The 13,325-nt window shown below is 44.1% G+C and overlaps 1 protein-coding gene across 1 annotated transcript; it reads left to right on the top strand.

Annotated features, from left to right (window-relative positions):
• The first annotated feature begins 220 nt into the window (after positions 1-220).
• Positions 221-11,178, top strand: LOC128981640 (astacin-like metalloendopeptidase). Its single transcript, XM_054400557.1, has 13 exons — positions 221-289; positions 499-523; positions 2,635-2,651; positions 3,725-3,749; positions 4,617-4,688; positions 5,645-5,779; positions 6,423-6,540; positions 7,270-7,448; positions 7,575-7,659; positions 8,366-8,493; positions 9,469-9,584; positions 9,987-10,212; positions 11,144-11,178. Exons 1-13 carry the CDS (start codon positions 221-223, stop codon positions 11,176-11,178), a joined length of 1,230 nt encoding a protein of 409 aa, XP_054256532.1.
• Positions 11,179-13,325: the final 2,147 nt, after the last annotated feature.

Raw genomic sequence — 13,325 nt, 5'->3', positions numbered from 1 at the left:
GTAGCTCCCAGCAGATCACAGTGACAGCGACAGCACAGCATCAGGAGATGCCCAGAGGCTAAACTAGTTGTTGAGGCTGCAGAAGTTTTCCTTTTCCTCTTGCCTGGATCGCCATTGGCTGGTGCTGGTGACTCAGCTGGCTCTGATGGTATATCTAGCAGCAGAGCTCCTGCATGGGCAGAGATAAGGACCTGAACTGCAGCTCTCTTGGGCCTGGAGAATGGATCTGAAGATGTTCCTCGGCTTTGCTGCATTTCTGCTGCACACTACCTTGAGTTTCCCCATTCAGGTGAGAGCAGTTCCATGCAGCCAGGCTCTGTCTTCTACCTGACCTGGGATGAAGCTGTGGAGACCCATTCTGATAAATTACGAAAAATATTAACAATATAACATACAGCAAATCTTGTAACTTAGTGCTTCCCTTTGGCCTTTGATGCTCTTGCTGCTGCATTTATGAGCTATGGAAGAATAATGCCTTTTACCTCTTGGTTTTTGCAGGACAACCATGAAAACAGCACAGCAAGTAAGTAGGATTTATCCTGTACTCTAAAGACAACTGTTAATTCTTGCCTGTGCACCATGCACTTTGTCGGGATGTGAGTGACTTGGCTCTGCAGCCTGTGAAAGCACTCTCAGGCCTCTTGGGTAAGGCCATGCTTCCTGATTTGTTCCTGGGCTGAGGACTGAGGTGTTTTACACATACTTTGGGGCATGATTTCTTAGGTTAATTGGGATGTGCTTGAACAGCCTTCAAAATAACATTTTAATAAGCCCTTCCCATTAAGTTGGGTGTTACAAAAGACTGCTACCCATTTGCCTCCTCAGTGCAGCAGTAAAAGGTGTCAGGAGGAAGCTTTGCTTTGTGCTGGGACAGAAAACAAGTTGCACAGGCTTAGCTGAACAGATTTTGTAGCTCCGGAAACGGAAAGAGGGAACTGCAGACCTCCAGACAAGATCTGTGGAAACATCTGGAAGTATACTTGAACCCCAACAAGAAACTGCCAGGTTGGGGTTGATGTGCTGTGGGTTGAAGAGGCCTTGGAAAAATTTGCTTGACTTAGTCAGAGGAAATAAACGGCTAATGAGAACTGACCATGTCATTTGTGGCATGGAAGCAAAGGGATGAAATAAAATCACAGTTCATTGTATCTGGAGCCAACTGAGTGACACGCTTGCTCAAGTTCAAGGTAGTTGCTGGGACTCACAAGTTGCAGGGTTGCTGGGACAAAGGGATGCAATGAGTTTTAATGTACCATTGTTAGTATTTTTTGTGCCTTTTGAGACAGCTCTCAGTATTTGCAGTACAGGGAGAACATGAACTGTGCCATTTTGAAAGCTGTACCATGCCATATATTCATCTGATCAAGGGCATGGCAGATCCTTCTGTGCTCTCACCTGGCCTTTTTAAAGGGTTGCAGGCTTTATGTGCTTGGAACCTGGGGCTGAATGTCCACTGACTACTCAGTCAATCCAGTGCCTCTTGGATGCATGAATTCTGAATCCAGTCAACTCATACCAAAAACCTGCTTCCTTGCAGAGGTATTTTAAAAACCACGCATCTCTCTGGTGCAGCTGGTAGGAACTAACTGAGCTTCTCTACCATAAACCATCTGCACTGCACTGGACTTCCATTCTGTGTAACCAAAGAACAGTCTGGACACACAGACTGAAGCCTTCTTGGCTCAAAAGAAGTGATTCTGTTGCAGATTCTAGAAAGATTATGGCTAGGAGGAAGTCCTCTCAGTATGTCTGGGCAATAAAGCAGTGTGAAAAGGAAAAGGCACTGCAAGGTGTGACAGAGTTTGGCACATCTTCTCTTGGAAAAAAACCCAAAACTTAGAAATAAGAACTACTTGCTTAACTGTTCTATGTGTCAGTGACAAGAAAGAGTGCAATTAGTGGCAAGCTGGAACAGATTGCCAGAAAAGCTTGCAGTATATCCATCATGCATCAGAACAGGTCTAATTAACTGTAGTCAAAGAACAACACAGATAAAACTGTTTCTGTCTTAGGGAAAGCAAACAAGATGACCTCTGGAGGTTCCTTCCAACTTCTAAACTTCTATGATAATCGTTACAGTAAAGTTTCTGCTCAGAAAGTTACATATCAGACCAGACTTTCCACTTGTATGTATCTAGAAACCAACATTTGGTAGAAGTAAGAGACCTCACACTGAAAAGAGTCAATCTTAGGACTCAGAATGTTTTCAAACTGCTGAGGTTATTTACCCTATGTTAAATTAGGGCTTTAATCCCATTTTATAGCTTTACACTTTGACACTGTGAGATCAGAGAGGGCTGTAGAGCTGGTTTACCTGTACCCGCAGCAAGGATATCCAGGTTCCTTTGTCATTTTCCACACTGGAGCTGATAAAATGCTTTGCTGATTCTCAGACAGCAGATGACCAGGATTCTGTCCCTCAGCACCATCTACTGGGAGTGTTCAAAGCTGTTGCTATAAACATCAATTTAATTTCTGTGCCTATGCATTGGTTACTGCACCTGGCTCTCCTCCAGCCAAAGGGACCTGCCAAAAGAGTTCCCATGGCTGAGGGGACCTGCACATTGAATGCTGTGCGGCTGCATCAGAATCTAATTTGTCCCTTTTTCTTTTATTCTTCCTTGCTTTTTGCAGCAACAGAAGCCACTGAGGTAAGGACAGCTAATGCAGCTCTTTTGATCACTTTGGGGTTCAGCATTATCTAAATTGAGGTCAAGACTCCACCCTGTGCAGGAATGTCTTCTCAGTGTAACAAGGAGCAGTTTCCATCAATCTTCCATTTACTGCTCCACAGTGCCCACGCCCCAGGAAGCTTTTGCCTTCTCTGGGGTCATAGGCAAAACTTGCTTTTCATTTCTGTAACGCAAGGGAAGTGTGGCAATCTGCTCTGTACAGACATGGCTCCCACATCTGGATACCCACCTTCACAGCTCCCTAGAAGCAATACTGTCCTAGTTTTGCTGGGACAGAATCCCAGGCCAGTCATTGGCTGCATGCAGGCCACTGGCAGTTTGTAGTCAGCCAGGACAGGTGACTCAAGATGCTTCTTCGGTCTATCTCATCCCATAAACCTCACATTCAGTGAAGGGGGAAGTTTCCTGAGACCATCCTGGCCGTGCTCGCGTTCCTTCTCCTGAGGACTGCCTTCCCATCTAGCATGGCTGATGTACCTTTGCAGGGCTGAGTACAACTTTTATACACTGGCATTGATGTTAGCTTTGCTGTTTCATTAAACCTGCTCTAATTTCAGCCCAGGGGACTCCTCTCTTTTTCCCAATGCCCCCTCTCTGCTGCTGAGGAGCCATGGGGTGATAGAGCAACTCCTGTAGTTTACCCCAGATATGGGCTAGGCAGAGACAAAAATTTACCACAGTGTTGTGAGGTGATACTGGAAGGACTTCATTGGTCATTTCATTAACATTTCACTTCTACTAGTGGGAACATTAATAAATCTAGAAGATCTGAATCTCACTCCACACTTCAGATTCTGTTTCCAGAGTCTCCTAGGATCATCCCTTTATTATATCCATATTTGCCAAGATATGAAAGAAGAATTACCTACTACAGGAGATGATTACACATGGAGCAGTATATAAAAGCTCCAGATTGCACTAGTGAAAGATACTTTCAGAGGTAGCCTGCACAATGTGGATTCCTTGTATATTATGTTATTAACCATTTCTGTTAAGTGTGAAATAATTCTAATGCAAGATAATTCTTACAGGTGACTACACAAGACGATGCATGTGGTATGTATTACTCAGTGTGGATGTAGTGATTGTTAGCTACCCAGTTACTCCAGAAAATAACCCATGCTTAACCCAGACTGATCTTAAAGAAGACATGCTAGATCAAGGTACTCCCTCTAACACTTTGTGCAAAGCAGTCTCTTGGGGCCAATTGTTTGGACTTGTTAAAAATCCTCAGCTGTTAACTCTTACTGAAAATAGTTCTGCTTGGATAATGTCCTGGCTTAAGTCACTTCCAAAAGTTAGGGTAAGCACAGAGGCCATGTGCTTGTGCTTTTTATTGATGTCAAGACTTACTGCATAACACTCAGAGCTCGTTGATTCTGCTCACAATGCCTATAAGCTCCTGACTCTGGGCCTAGCTGAGGACATCAGTCCAACCCATGGAATAGGAATGCCATTCTGATTTAAGTGTTTTCAAGTGGTTTTCAAGAGGCCCAGTACATCCAGCAGCAAGCAGCAGGACTGCTCTCCATCCTTTCTTGCTCCTGGTGACTTGTGTTGGGGGTTTGGGTGTGAAGGGTGTGTGCAGAAGAACTCTGCTGAGTGTGCAAAAGGAGCTATGCAGGAATTTGGGACAACTGATTTAGAAGAGTCATCTTCATCCTAAAGTGGGATGGCTAGGGTAAAAAAGGGGAGAGAAGGAAAGAGAACGGCTCTTGGCACTGGATTCATGCCAAAATAACTGCAGCCAGGAGTTTCACAAGATGTTTACATGACTGAACACTACACCAGTCCCTGAAAATAGGCTAAGTTCTACCTTAGATCAGGATGTGATTCAAGTGAATTCCTGTAAACTCAGGTTAACAAACAGGATTCCTCTTTCCTCTGGGAATGAGAAAGTGACACTCTTGTATTTCTGCACAGAATCTCCATCGCCTACAGAGTCTGACATTGAAGATGAAGTTGTTTTTAACAGGATTCTGGAGGTTAACAAAGGTAATACCACAAAAGCCCTGCTTGTAACGGGTGCCTCTTGGTTGCTTCTTGGGGGTGATATGGGAGGCACAATGTCTTGCCACAATCTGTGCAAATATTTTGCCCATCTTACATACCATCATGTAAAAGATGACCACAGGGACTACGTGGTCTGCTGAAACCCCATGCCATCTCACAGTGTCAATCCTGAAGATGATGCCAACTATTGAAGCATCTAAACTGTCCAGGCAGCTTCTTCAGCTTTAGTTCTTGACATCTTTGTTGTTCTTTGAACATAAAAAGAGAACTGGGATTATCTGGATGCTTTATCATTTAACTGCCTTTCTTCTGAGTGCAAGCATCGCTTTCAGTCATGTGGCTGTGTAGTACACATCTGTGCCCTGCTGCAGACTTCCTGTTCCTTGCTGCTTCCAAACATTCCCTGCTCAACCATCTGGATGCTTTCCTGTTTTCCCCTTCAGGAGTCACTCAGGAAGCTTTACTACTGTCTGTAGAGATTGACACCAAGCATTCCTACAGTTTTCTCTAGACAATACTCACCCTCTCTTTAGTTTGCTTGCCTTCTTGGCACCTCCAACCTTTGCCCAGCACCCTTCCTGGGCAGATACTTGATGTCCTTTGTTCAGAGCCACCCAATGGATGATGAAACAGTACCAAGATACAGCATCCCTCTCGCTATTGCAACTGTTTTCAGTTGCTCCCTAACTTCCCTCAATTCCACCCAGCAGAGCTGGAGCTTCCCATCTCTCCTCTTAGCTAAGGACACAGCAGCAAAGGCGGAGAAGCAGATAATGATGATCTAGCCCAACAGACCATTTATCATGCTAGCCAGGAGCAGATGCTTAGGGACAAATTGAAGAGAAGGATGAATAGAGAGTGACACTTCTCCAAAGGTGCTTAGCAAGCACCCAGCAAACTACAGCTCAGACACTTCTCTCCTTTCTCTCTCACCACAGACAGCTCTAGGTACTTGCTAGAAGGTGACATAGTTCCACAAAGGGTACGGAGTGCCTTCAGCTGTCGCCACTGCAACTGGCCCAAGTCCAGAGATGGGATTGTTCGTGTCCCCTACATCTTGGATCCAACCTACGGTAGGTGTAAACGTCAATCTCTTTTTTTTTTTTTTTTTTCCAGAATGGATTTTATCCAATAAGCTTCAGGTAGAAACCTATTTCTAGAGGACACACAAACAGTTGGTTAAATCAACTGTCAGGAGTTTCTTACGCAAGCACCTGAGAGTTACAATTTACAAAGACCTGGACAGGAAAAAGAAGAGGTTCAATTTCCTTGAAGTCTGCATCCATGATGTTTTGGGTCTGGTCTCTTGGAACCAAGAACAGCCATTCCCTCTACTGGTACCTGCCAGAACCCCTGCTTTTGTCTTCTCTATAGCAGTGTGGTTTCAATGGACTTCATTAGTAAATAACTTGCCATAGCTGTCTCCAGTGTCCAGACAGAAGACACATCAACAATCACCACTTCAATTTAAAACAAGAAGTTGAAGAGAAAAAAACACTCCCATTTGAAACCATTTGGACAAATATCAGGATAAAAGGGCCTTGTGCCAGGCTTTTGATATCTTAAATGAAATTCATTACTGAGTAAAAAGCAAGACAGAGCCTATATTACTGTTTCTGTCTCTCATTTACCCTGGTTTTGAGCACATATGAGAGATTTTAATGGCAGCTGCCATTGCCCATGTATGACCCCCAAAATGAACCCTTTCTTTTCCAGAGGAGAGCCACATAAAAGGAATCCAGGATGCCATGGCAGAATTTGAAGCACTGACTTGCATAAGTTTTGTGAAGCGCAAGGCAGAGCGTGATTACCTCAACATTCAATCTGCTGATGGGTGAGTTGGATGATAAATCAACAAGCTCTCTCTACATTGGTTTTCTCTTCGCTCACTCTATGACAGAGTGGAAAGCAGAATGCATTTGGAAGTGAAACTTTATCACAGTCCCTTGGGTACCTTGCTAGTGCAAGGACTCAGGAACGACATCAGAGACTCAGCAAAGACACCAAAGTGATGCAGGAAAAGCACCATTAAGGTGGCAAATATATCTAAGGTCTTGTATTCACAGATAACTATGAGTCTTATTTGTACAGGCAAACCCAAGTTCAGCTTGTGAAATAAGCAGTTCTCTGAATCACACTGGCTGTCAAGGGCAGAATTAAAGCCTTTGAGAAAAATGTTCAAAACCTATTGGCTCACAAGTGCTATTCTATTCATTGTAGCTCCAGCTCTGATACAGTGTTCAGTATTTGGAGGGGGGGGGGGGGGAGGGGAGGAAGAAGAGGGGGGAAGAGGTTATTCCTAGGGAGTCAAATTCACTGTTTGAGTAAACACAGAATGCAGGAGTGTCCATGCCAGTGGCTTCCAGGAAGCTTTAGTGATGATTGTTTGTGGTTCTTTATGCCATAGTCACTTTCACCCTTCTGTAGACTCAACCAGAGTAGGCAGGAAGGAGTCCTTCCAATTCCACAAGATATGCGAAGCAAGGTCCTCTGCACTGTCCCTTTGCCTTCCTGACAATAAATATCCCCTAAGCCTTCTCTTGGTGTGCAATACCTCCCTCAGCTGCTGGTCCAACTATGGGAAAGTGGGAGGTGGACAGATTGTGTCTGTGATGAAAGGAGGGTGCACGTGGAAGGGAGTGATTCAGCATGAACTGGACCACGCTCTGGGCTTTTTGCATGAACATTCTCGAAGCGACAGGGATAACTACGTGAAGATCATGTGGGATTACATCAGTCCACGTAAGTACCTCTGAACTCCTCAATGTAGAAAGTGGTGTAGATACATCCTGCTGTTCCCAACTCTTCCTTCCTCCCTGAAGGGAGAAGACAGGAAGCATGTTCTAAGTACAATGTTATATATTACAGAAGACAGACCAGACTTCAAAAAATTTGAAAACTCCAAAAACCTGGATCTTCCATATGACTACTCCTCAGTAATGCACTATGGCCCGTAAGTAGCAGCACTTACACTACTACCAGTAAGTAGCTTGTGGTGGAACTCAAATCCCATATTAGAATCAGTTTTTCTCTAACTCCCTAATTCCCAGTTTCCCTATTTCCCCTTCTGAGAAAAACACCAAGGTAGTTCAGACAAGGTACTCCCTAAGTTTAACTCATTGTCCTTTAGCTTGCCACTTGGGAGCCACTCATAGCTGAGCTTGGATGCAAAGAAGGGCATCTTGAGATTGAGTTCACTTCTAGTACCTGAAGGGGCCTACAAGGATGGAGAAAGACTGTTTTACAAAAGCCTGTAGTGATAGGACAAGGGACAATGGCTTCAAACTAGAGAAGAGTAGATTTAGATTGGACGTTAGGAACAAATTGTTTATCATGAGGGTAGCAGAACACTGGAGTAGGCTGTCCAGGGAGGTGGTTGGGGCCCCAGCCCTGGAGATACTCAAGGGGAGGCTCAACAGGGCTCTGAGCTCTAACTGACGATGCCCCTGCTTACTACAGAGGGTGTTGGACTAGATGACCTTTGGAGATCCCTTACAACCCAGACCATTCTACGATCTTAATCCAACCTATCTGAATAGAACTGTTAGCCAAAAGTCAGGTGATACTCCTGTTCTCCCTCCAAAGCATGGCATTGACCCCTGAAAGAAATAATTGTACTGAAAGAACATAATTTCTTTTTTTTTTTTTTTTTTTTTTAGATATACATTCTCTAATACCACTGGAAAAGCAACTATTGTCCCAATTCCTGATGGATCGGTCCACATTGGACAGAGGCAGGGACTAAGCAACTTGGATGTGGCCAAAATCAACAAACTTTACAACTGCCGTAAGTATCTCAAAGCCATCCTTCCACGTTCTACTTGGATCCTTCATGGGACGTTTGGACACACTCTGGAGGCAGCAGTTTCTAACCCAAAACTGTGAGATTATTCTCCTAAATTCATAGTGTCTGGTAGGGTTACCGTGGGAGAGAATGCAACGGTGAAGCTGGAGGCGCATTGTGATCAGTGAGAAAATGTTTTCTCCTTCCAGGTTAAACAAACCACATTCACCATTGGCCTACATGGCTGCTGTGCAACTGGCCTAGCAGCATACCATGTTGTACACTTCACTGCAGTAATCTGGCTTCTTACAGCTCAGGAGATAAGTATAAACACCACAGAGCTGGACATCTCTGTTCCTCATTGCAGTTTGTACTGAAGGCCTGAGCCAAACCAGCTGTAGGCTCCTCTGAACTGGAAGTTTCCTGATGCCTTGTCCTGTTTTCAAACGTTGAAGCTATTGTTCTAAATTTGTATTTATTTTTAACTCTTTAACTTCTACTAGAAGCTCTACCGTACAAGTTTATTCAGTAATGTTCAGTCAACGGGGAAAAAATGGGAAGAATTACTATCAGCCCTTGCACAGAGGAAAGCCCAAGTACTTTCCAGCTTAAAACACTGCAGAGACAATTCAAACCACACTTGATTTCCCCATCTCAGTCACAAACACTATCACCGTTTGCAGTGAACTGAAACCTCTCACTCCGTTTATGGAGGTGCAGAAAGATCCCTTGGTGAACTATGGAGCTAATGATAATAGCTAATGCTTTTACCAACCACTGCTTGTGATGCAGATACTTATGCAGCATGGAAAAATGAGGACAACACTGCTCTCCATTTTTATCAAGATGTACCAGTACTCTGGCACAAATGCTGGCAGATCAGTGAATCAAGACCAGCCCATTCTGAAGAGACTGTAACCATATGAGTGGGAGCTTCTGTAAGCTGAGCTGCTGAAGCAAACCTTGTTTCTTCCTCAGGTCGCTGCAGCACTATTCTCGATGCAGCATCTGGCTCACTAAGATCTGCCAACCACCCAAGAAATTACTCAGATAACACCAATTGTGTCTGGCTCCTCCGAACCCGATCCAAAAAGGTAAACACAGGTTAACAGTGCTCCTGGAATATGGCTCAACTTCTTTCTATATAAAGCATTTTGTACTTTGCATGCCAGTTGCCAGATAAGATCTTTTTCATGGGAGAGATTTCACATCAGTCCCTACCTCATGTCCTTAAGCCAGATATGGGCAAAGACAACTGCAGAGCTGTGATCTGGAAAAACCTCCCTGTGTGGGGCTTCAGGTTTGCAAAATCAAGAAACCTAAGCTTGGGAGCATTCAGTCACAGGCCCCTTAGATCTGAACCCCACAAGCAAGGCTGGGCAAACAGTTCTAGTTTCGGCTTGGCCGCAGCTTGGATTCTGTCTGTCTTAAAGGACACTCCATGAAAAAAGTCACATATATGTCTCTTAAAGGCTGGTTTTTCTCTTCCCTTCCAGATTTCCCTGCGATTTCATGCCTTTGATCTGCAGAAAACCAGAGGCTGTCAGGGTGATTATGTTAAAGTTTATGATGGATCTAGCAAGTCTTCTCCAGTTCTAATGGACAAGACCTGTGGATCAAAGATACCTAATGAGCTAGTTGCTTCAAGTAACCTCATGCTCGTAGAGTTCGTCACAGATGGTGCTAAAACAGCTGCTGGTTTCCAAGCCACCTTTACTTCTGGTAGGTCTGAGAATGAGAATGGCACAGAAAAACAATCTGTGTCATGTCAACCTCTCTCTTCACAGAGGAAAAACGCTGCCTGAGGAACTCCTCCTCTATACAAGACCCATTTCAACATAATGGATCAGACCTATAGTGAGATTATCTATTCATGCAGACAGGTGTGGCCATGCTCAGAACAAGGGCGTTAGCCAGGTGATTCTGTTTGCCCTGCCTCTCAGATATATGCCACAGCAAAGCACAAGCTACTGAGGGCAGCATCAGTTTAATGTTCCTGCTAGTGATACTGCATTTTGATTTATTTCTGCTGTGCTGATACTTAAAGAGGCTGCTCCTCTGGAAAAGATGCAGTTTGTAAAGACACAGTTCAGAGGGTAAACCAGGTCACACAGTTCCATGCCAGTATTTCTATGGTCAGGATCCCCATGATCACCTAAAATACATCTTCTTCAGTCCCATTTAATCAATAACTAAGGCCACAACCACACAAGTTACCACAAACTTCCCAGTCAGTCTGAATCGGCTAGAATAAGGAACACCCATGTGCCTATCTGTACAGTAGTGCAGCTTGCCCTAGGATGAAAGGAAGCCCAGCAACATCACAGCACATTGTACTTGCCATAGGACAAAAACAAGCACAGTGTTTACATAAAGCCAACAAAATCCAGTGACTTAACTCTATATCCAAGCAGCAATTTTGCATTGCCTCGATGCAGTATCTATCTCTGTCCACTCTAACTATGGAAGGAAAGAGCCTTCCATCTCTGTACCAGTTTGTGTTAACAACTTGTTAACTAGTAGTGTTAACAGCTACAAACCAATCCTAGTTAAAATCACAGATAAAATGTTATTTAACATTCATATATTTTAGAGATGCTACAGTTTCTTCAGGGAGCTTTGACAGCTAAATCTTCTCTACTTTCACTTACAGTGAGAATCCAAAGAAGACCCAGCATCCACAACTGACTTCATGAAGAACCAATTCTGTGAATATCAAAATGATGTGTTTCCTATTTTGCTCTTATCCTGGCTTGGATCAGTATGAAATTTAATTCTAGTAAGAATCAAAGTTTTCATCTCCCTGAAGGTTTATTCCCCAAGCCATATAAATGTATGAATTCTCTACCCTCGGTTTGCTCCTCTTTTTGTCTGCACAGTTAAGTTATTGCCTCTTTCTATTTAACAATTGAATAAAAAGCTTCATATTAAAAAACAAAAGGTTTCCATTTCTGTTTTCTAGCAGTCTCTTCCAGTTATACACATGACCACTGATCTATGACTTCTTAGTGCCCTCCATTTAGCCACAAGGGTATGTATCTTTTAAGTATACCACTGATGTCACCATGGGTTTGGTTAGTTGGCTGAGGAGACCACCTCCAAACTTTACAAATTAATTTCATGATCTTCACAGCCTTGAGCATGAAAAGGTCTTGGATACTGAGTCTAGAGAAAAATATTTGTCTGTTGTGATGCCTGAGCTCTTACAAAACAAAACAGGAGGAAACAATACTGCAAAGCTGGAATCCCTTGATGGACCCATGAAGACCAACATCCAAGACAGTTTTTTTGGAGAGAAATTTCAGATGGGATCCAGCTTTTCCATAGAGTGATGATAAACCAGTTCCAGATAATCTGGGATCTTACCCTTGAAGGAAGGACAGTGATTTTAGTAGACAAGCAGTGTGAAAAAAGCTCTGAAATAATGTTGGTGATGCCTGAGAATTTACTAAGGTGGGATTATCCATGTATTGCTAAAATAATTAGGAGATTTTCTTTGTAAGGGAGATCAATCTTTGTTGAAAAAACCCAAACATGCAAAGTTAGTGCATGTCAAGACTCTGTAGTTCCCCCTTCTAATTCCTCTGGAAGAGGAGCCACTTTCCTGCCAAGAGGCAACCAGCAGAGTTTAGGCCTCTGTTGTTCTGATCCCTGTTGCACAGAGCAGGGGTAAAGCTGGGCAAAGACTGTGCTAAGGTTCAGTCTTAACATGTGGCCACTCACTTGCTCCAGGACAACTCTCCACAGATACCAAGCAGCTCAAGATGTTTGTCTGCAGCACAGGACAGCCCAGGACCAATTCCACCTAGCCTGGGTAGGAACCCAGGAGTGTACAGGAGCAGCACGACTGGGCAACCTGGCTGTGTCTTGTTAGGCTTGAAAGCATTTCCAGTTTCACATCCCCTTGCTGTGGTCATAAATGTCCCCCATCCCAATCTCAATCTGAAGGCAGAAGCCACTCTGCTCAGAGGGATCGCATTTCCACCTATTATCCTAGAGCACAACATAATCTTTCTCTCACTGACGCATATTAGGCTACAGACAAGGCCACAGGACTACCAGTGAGTATCTCAGCTTAGCAATGGCTTCGTGAGACTACTTACTACTGAGTGGGTCCAGCTGTGGATCCAAACACACATCGTCAGACACACACAGAGCCATGGCTGCATCCTCTTCCTCATCCCTGATTATCTCCAGAAAGAACAGCAGATAATGCAAAAAAACACCTTCACAGACACCATCTTGCCAGGGAAAATGCCTGCTGGGCAAGAGAGTACTTCAGCAGGGAGAGCAGTGATCATTCCGGACAATCCATATCCATAGCTAAGCATCTGCACAGTCCCCTCTGGGACAGCAGCAAGCATTTCCCTCAAGCAATCCTAGTGTGGAAATTGTTTCAGCAGGACAGAGCACCAGGCATATCAGGAGGCAGGTTTCTGTTTCTGAGGTGCTACCCCAGAGGGGTAAAGGACTTTTGGTGCCAGGTCAAATCCACTTGGGCATATGGAGATGTTCACCTACACAAAGCCCCCATAGATGTGACAGAACATCTCTTTTAGGAAACCAGCTCTTCCCCCAAACTACATCCACAGCAATCCAGCAAAGCCAGCCCCTGTGGAGAAATTCTTAACAGAAATACCAAGATTGGCAGGAATGCTGCAGGGATGGAAACATGCACGTGTGAGAAAGCATGGGAAGAAGCAGCTGAACAAGGGCTACCAGAACAGCCTGTATTGATAACAAGCGACACCACTCCCATGACACCACACCCATGACACTGCTCCCATGACACTGCTCCTAGGAGGATCAGAGAGGAATGCATCGTTTAGGGCATG

Source organism: Indicator indicator, chromosome 4, assembly GCF_027791375.1.
Source record: "Indicator indicator isolate 239-I01 chromosome 4, UM_Iind_1.1, whole genome shotgun sequence".
Taxonomy (NCBI): Eukaryota; Metazoa; Chordata; class Aves; order Piciformes; family Indicatoridae; genus Indicator; species Indicator indicator.
The sequence above is the reverse complement of the archived record's forward strand: the minus strand, read 5'-3'. Positions and strand labels throughout refer to the sequence as shown.

Bases quoted from the DNA above. Each gene is read 5' to 3' on its own strand.
- LOC128981640 (XM_054400557.1), top strand. From the start codon at position 221: ATGGATCTGAAGATGTTCCTCGGCTTTGCTGCATTTCTGCTGCACACT. The intron at 5,780-6,422 runs GTAGGTGTAAAC...TTTCTTTTCCAG, and splicing joins CATCTTGGATCCAACCTACG to AGGAGAGCCACATAAAAGGA. The intron at 9,585-9,986 runs GTAAACACAGGT...CTTCCCTTCCAG, and splicing joins TCCGAACCCGATCCAAAAAG to ATTTCCCTGCGATTTCATGC.